The sequence below is a fragment of the Labeo rohita genome, unplaced genomic scaffold (assembly GCF_022985175.1).
Source record: "Labeo rohita strain BAU-BD-2019 unplaced genomic scaffold, IGBB_LRoh.1.0 scaffold_100, whole genome shotgun sequence".
In the NCBI taxonomy this organism is placed as follows: Eukaryota; Metazoa; Chordata; class Actinopteri; order Cypriniformes; family Cyprinidae; genus Labeo; species Labeo rohita.
Genome location: NW_026127120.1, coordinates 117,894 through 123,893, shown reverse-complemented (window position 1 = coordinate 123,893; position 6,000 = coordinate 117,894). Strand labels below are relative to the sequence as shown.

The following is a 6,000-nucleotide window of genomic DNA, read 5'->3' as shown; positions in this document are numbered from 1 at the left end:
CCACTTACATCTATTTCCTGGATATCTTAATCTTGTAAAATACTTTACAGACAAAGACAATGTTGTCTACATATTATTCATAGTGTTTTGTATGTTCAGATATTCATATAACAAAATATATACAAAATAATACCTAAAAAGGGGCATAGTAGTATACTTAAAGTATGATATAAAGTTTACTTAAAAAAAAACTTACAAGTATATTTACAGTATAAAACTACTAATCTTGTAGTTTACTGAGACTATACTTCAAAGTGTAGTAAAAATGCATAAAAAAGTATTTAATTAGTAAACTATCAGTATATCTATTAGTTCACTTTTAGTATACTTGCAGTACAAACTGAAAACATAGATGTAAACTAGTTGTGTACTCAAAGTTTACTACTGTTATACTTAAAGTATACTTAAAAGTATACTTTATATACTAGAAAGCAGGCCAATTTAGTCCCAAGGAGTATTAAAGTAGTACACTGAATAGTATACTGCTAGTATGCTGATATTTGTATACTTACTACATAAAGTATACTTAAAAATATACTTGAACTTTACTTAAGTATACTTAATAAAATAAACTTGAAGTATACTTCTTTTTGGTAAGGGCCTTCAGGAATGAAGTGGGCTGTACAATGCGGTGCCACTCCTGTTAATAAATGAACTGTGTGAACAGAACTAGATAAAACACTCAGAAGAGGAGTGACACCACATTCTGAAGTGTGAACGCTGCCTATGTGAAGCAGGACAAAAAACAGTGAACGCAAAGTGATATTTTGATGCTCACTGATTCCTTCATTTGTCTTTGTTAAGATGAAATAGGCCAGTGGTTCTCAATGTACAGTCCCCTGTTGTCCAACTCAATATTCAAAAGACTTTATGTAGTTATTGAGGCAGAAAACCCAAATACAGTTTTTTAAAGCATTTTAATTTAGATTTTTAGATTTTTAATTTAAATTTCAGCTGAGGCCCTCTAGTGGACACCAGCCCCTGTATGAGAAGCACTGGACTGGCCTTTTGTTTTAAATCACACAAAATAGTTGAATTTCATTATTAAGTGACTTAAAATAACACAGAAGACATGTTTCAACATATTTTCACACAGCCATTTTTCATTACTAATGTCTTATGTCTTTCCATCTTCTTTGTGATTACAGGAATATAGAAAAAACATCACACGTAAACAGCCAGCTTCAAATATCAGAAGGATTCATTGAAACCGCACACATGATTTCTCCAAAACGAGTAAACGAGAACTGGGAGGGAGTGAGATAAGAGCTGTGAAGGTTCAGGAATTCTCTTTCTTCAAGAAAGAGAAATGTTTGACCAACAAGATAAAAAATATAGAATTTTTTAAATTCATTACACATATAAACAGTGTCACACATTAAGATATTCACAGAGTCTTTATGATGTTCTTCAGGGAATCTGTTGGCATGGCAATTTGCTACAATTTCCTCTGTCTATGTGCCTCAATTCCCACACCAGGCTTGAAAATCTGCAGTAGCACAAGAGTTTATCCCACAGTTCTTCCACATTCATTCTAAACCTGTCTGATTCAGACACAAATAAGACACAGACACACACACACACACACGTCTCACACCAATGAGTCAGCACAGCAGACTGAGGGGGAATTCACAAAGAATGAATCGCAAACACTGATGTGTCGCCTGTGCAGGTTTAGGAGTTATGCTGATCACGTAAAGGCCGTGACACACCAAACCGACATTAAAGACCTAGCGGCAACTAAAGCTGACTGTGTTGTTGACTCACGTCGTGTTTGTCGGGGCTAAAAAAGTTGAGCTTGAACACACCGCATAAAATACAGCCAACGGCCAGCTATCAGGTACAGTCTGTGTCTGTGTGAGAGGAAATAACTGTCTATACCAACAGGTATCAATAGTCTATATTCATCATTCAAAAAGGGAAACTGCATATTTACAAACCATAAACAAAGCTGTACGTGCTTACCATTTTGAATATGAATAATGTTAATCGCTTTCTTTATTCCGGCTCATGCTGTTATGAAAGTGTTTGCGTACTGAAATGCACAGATAAGATGACATAAAATTAGTCCTGACTTCTTTCTTTCTTTTGATGACTTTCACTTTTATTCCTCTGCATTGATTTTTTCACCAAGCCGAACAGCCAATCAGAGTTCTGTCTCTCACTGACAGCGCCAATGCGGACAGAAACCAATTCAACAGGCTCATTTGGCCAAAAAGTCACCGTCTGAGTATCAGCGTTGTGGAGCACACAACAAAAACTAAGCTTACTGGTGCTCAACAACAGCAGACCACCATGATCTGACAAACTTTCCTGTGACTCATCTGTCCACCACTGCAATCCAGACACCTGCACTGCGTGTCTGCATATACTGCTGGTTATAATGCTCTTTTGCATTCGATAAATGACTGCTGCAACAGAAAACCATCTCTTCTGAATGAACATCTGGATGCAGTGATGGTGCAACAGTAAAGCCCAAAGTAAACCTAGTTTTTGTATGCGTGCGCATGTTCTCTAGAAAGGTTCATCTTAGTCCGGTGTCTCCTCTTTTTCTATTTTTCTACAGAAGTGATGACTGATAAAAATATATTTTTACTCTTTTAAACTGAAGTTGCTGCTCTCTCATAACACCCTCACACAAGCGCTCGTCAGCGCTGCCATCTGTTGTTGTTGCAGTCTTCACTATGGTGTTGTTCTGTCTCTTTAGGTTCATTTGTAAAACAATGACCCGGATCAGTGTTGCCACCTTGTGGAACAACTGATTAGTGCAAGACCAAGTCAATGTCAAAAGTCAAAGACTTGACAGGTTTTTGTGCTGAAATACTGCATCTGGAGTGGCACAATCATTTTGTGAATTCACCCCCTGAATGCTGCATCTGTACTGGATATGGCAAGGCGATTAACAATAATAAAAAAACATATTCAGAGTCATGCAGGATGGAGTATATAATGTCCTGTATGTTCCTGTAGGTTTCGGCCCCTATACAGTACTCTCCATAACCCACTCAGAGCTCTCGATGGTGCCTTTGCTCCCGCTGCTGTCCCCTTCCTCATCGCACTGCAGCAGCATGCCGTTAACCGACAGGCTGCGTTTGGTCCAGATGCTGCTGATCCGGCGTGGGTACGAGCACAGCTGCTGCGCCGTGGACACCGTGAAGTCGCCCATGTCGAACGAATGGCTCCTCTTCGGTTTGGAGTCCAGAGGCAACATAAGCAACTTGCTAAGCCGCGAGTCCAGCGTCCGGCCCAGCAGAGGCTCCTTGTCCGTCTGGCCCGACGGGGCCGAAGCGGTAGCTGCGTTCGCCGGGCCTCCGGACGGACGTGGCTCCTTGGCCTGGCCCCGAAGCTCCAGCGACGTAAAGGCCCCTAGAAGCTGGTCTAAGTTGGTGCGGGGCTTGGGAGGCGCGGACCTCCAGATGTTGGCGAGGGCACTGTTGGGGCTGTAGGACGTGGGATCTGCTGAACCTGAGGAGGAAGAGGAGGAGGAAGAGGACGAGCTGCTCTGGAGCGAACCACACTTGAATTCAACCACTTCGTCCTGCATGCTGACTCTGGGCTTGGAAGCCAGCAGAGGCACTCCGTTCTGCCCCAGCCTCCCTCCATTGGTTTGAGAGTATGTTTCACTGACGTTGCTCAGCTTGCTGACGGGGGTTTCTCCGCCCCCTCCGCCATCCCCCGCCTTGTAGCGCACCATCAGGATGACGATAAACACCAGCAGCGTGGCCACGATCACTCCACCCACCACCAGGATCATGGTGCCGCCCAGCAGCTGCCCGTGCAGAGACTGGCACTGTGGGTACTCGTCCCGGGTGTAGAACTGCACGCAGCCCACCACGTTAGTGGCAGTGAGCGTAGTGGCAGAGTCGTCCCAGGCGGCCAGCACACACAGGTCATACAGAGTCCCAGATACCAGGTTGGTGACATGGAAGGCCTTACTGGAGGGAGGAATCATCCTACAAACACACAACAACAAACCCATCAAACTCATTACATTAAACTTCAACCACAGTTTGCATCAACTGAACCAATATCAATACTGTGACAATTCAGTGATTAGCATTATTCACAACAGACTTGCCTTTCCACTCACTTGATCTCTATATACAGATTATACATATTATAGATCAGCATTTCCACCATGTGTCAGATTGAAAGTTTTCAACCCTGTTCCTAGAAGCCCAGAACTCATAATTACACTATTTCTGAATCATTATTCATTTAGTAGACGCTTTTTTATATGCAGAGCAGCGAATGAAAGGATGGAAATTCAGACAGCAGCAGATGCTACAGTGCACTTTGCACGTACGTGTCATCTTAAATTACGAAAAACAACTTGAAATCTGACCTGATATCACAGACGTGAAAAAAAACAAAAACAAAACATGACATTTCTACAAACCACAATGGCTGAGAATCCATTTAAAATCAGATTTTGAAAATGTGCCTGAAGTGTCAGATTAGATTTCAATCATTTGTTCACTTGGGATGCGCACAGGGTGACGCCAATAGTCCAAATGCACCATTTTTGCTCTTTCCTGTCTGATGCTTACTGCACACAAAGACGGCAATGTCTGAATAAGATTTGTTCCAGTCTGACTGATGGTAGCTGGTAGTGGCCCAATACAACAAACATGTTTCAGAAAGACCTAGCTACTGGATTTGCCAGTATTAGAGGTGTGAATTATATATTAAAAATCATTTGAAAAACTAAACATTTTGTTTGACATCAACTTAGTCAAAAAGTATTGCTTACCCGTCCACTAAACATGACAGGGCTTATTTTTATGTGAACTTAACTTAAGTTCCTCCCTGCTGAGCTGACAGCCAACAGTAATTGGCTTTATATCTTCTACCCATCTGTGCTGCTGCCATGAGCAGATGGCCTATCCGATATCACAGACATATATTAATGAAGAAATGATCTTAAGCCATAGTGCAGGAAGGTAAAAACACTGCAAGAACATCAATAATTTGGTAAGTGTTTACTTCTGCGCACGTTTGATCTGTGGGTCGCCAGCGAAAGGATCATGGTACAGGCTCTTCTGCTGTCATGAAGCGTGTACGGATGGAGCATCACTGCTGAGACCTCCAGACAAAACCATCACAAACACTTCAACAGGAGTTTTGGAAGCAGTTCTACACCTACAATCTATTTGCTTTATAGTATAGTGTCACTTCAGTAAACCAATTTGTTTTTCAGTATTTTTTTTTTTGTTTCACATTTGACTGCAGCTGACTCGTTGCATCTGTCAACATCACCATCACATCACACCCAGCCCTCAACATGTGTGTCTGAGACCTGTAGTAGTCAGTAGTATGTACTGTAGTAGGGATGTGTGCACAGGGTGACATCCTTTAATGCACCTATATAATGTCTCTCCTTTTACTTACACCAGGATCCTCAATCACGGATAAATTTGCTGGCCTGAGGATATCATAATTTCGTCCCCCTTTAAATCTAGCTATATTTAATTTCTGTATAGATTTGCATATAGGTTTTGACAGAAGGCTGTGCAAACACCCTCAACACTCCAACATAGTGACAGCAAACATCACTAACATGTGACACAAGGCTGCTTTCAGGAATCTGTGTTGGTGCCGGATGACTCTACTTGAGGTTTTGTTGATGTTGTCTCATATCCTTCCTCCTCTAATGCTAATCAGTTTTAGACTGTCGGCATGTGCAGGTTAATTGTGTTTAATTAGAACAGGAACACAAATAAGAGCCACCAGAATGAATGGTGACGCTCCTCTCAGATTTCCTGAAAGCAGTCAGCATGAGCTCATTAAATAAAACCCCTCATCCGGGCTCTCCTCCTTTCGTCTCTACTCTCTTCTTCTTCTTCTTTACTCTCACAGCTTGCAAAGAGCTCAGGTTTCAAAGTTGTACCCACGTCTCCTTGATTTTTTAATTAAAACTAACAAATTACAACATTTTTGTTTTCGTTATTTGAAGGCCACATTAAAATGGTTATTAAAACTTTATTTTTTATTTATTTA

The 6,000-nt window shown here is 41.4% G+C and overlaps 1 protein-coding gene across 2 annotated transcripts in view; it reads right to left on the bottom strand.

Moving 5' to 3' along the window:
- Positions 1–763: 763 nt before the first annotated feature.
- The window catches only part of lrfn2b (leucine rich repeat and fibronectin type III domain containing 2b), a 101,526-nt gene continuing 96,289 nt past the window's right edge, over positions 764–6,000 (bottom strand). For both annotated transcript variants that reach the window (XM_051100425.1, XM_051100424.1), the window contains one exon: positions 764–3,953. In XM_051100425.1, the coding sequence (XP_050956382.1) occupies positions 2,981–3,953 (973 nt within the window). In that variant the 3' untranslated portion in view covers positions 764–2,980. The remainder of the gene's footprint in view (positions 3,954–6,000) is intronic.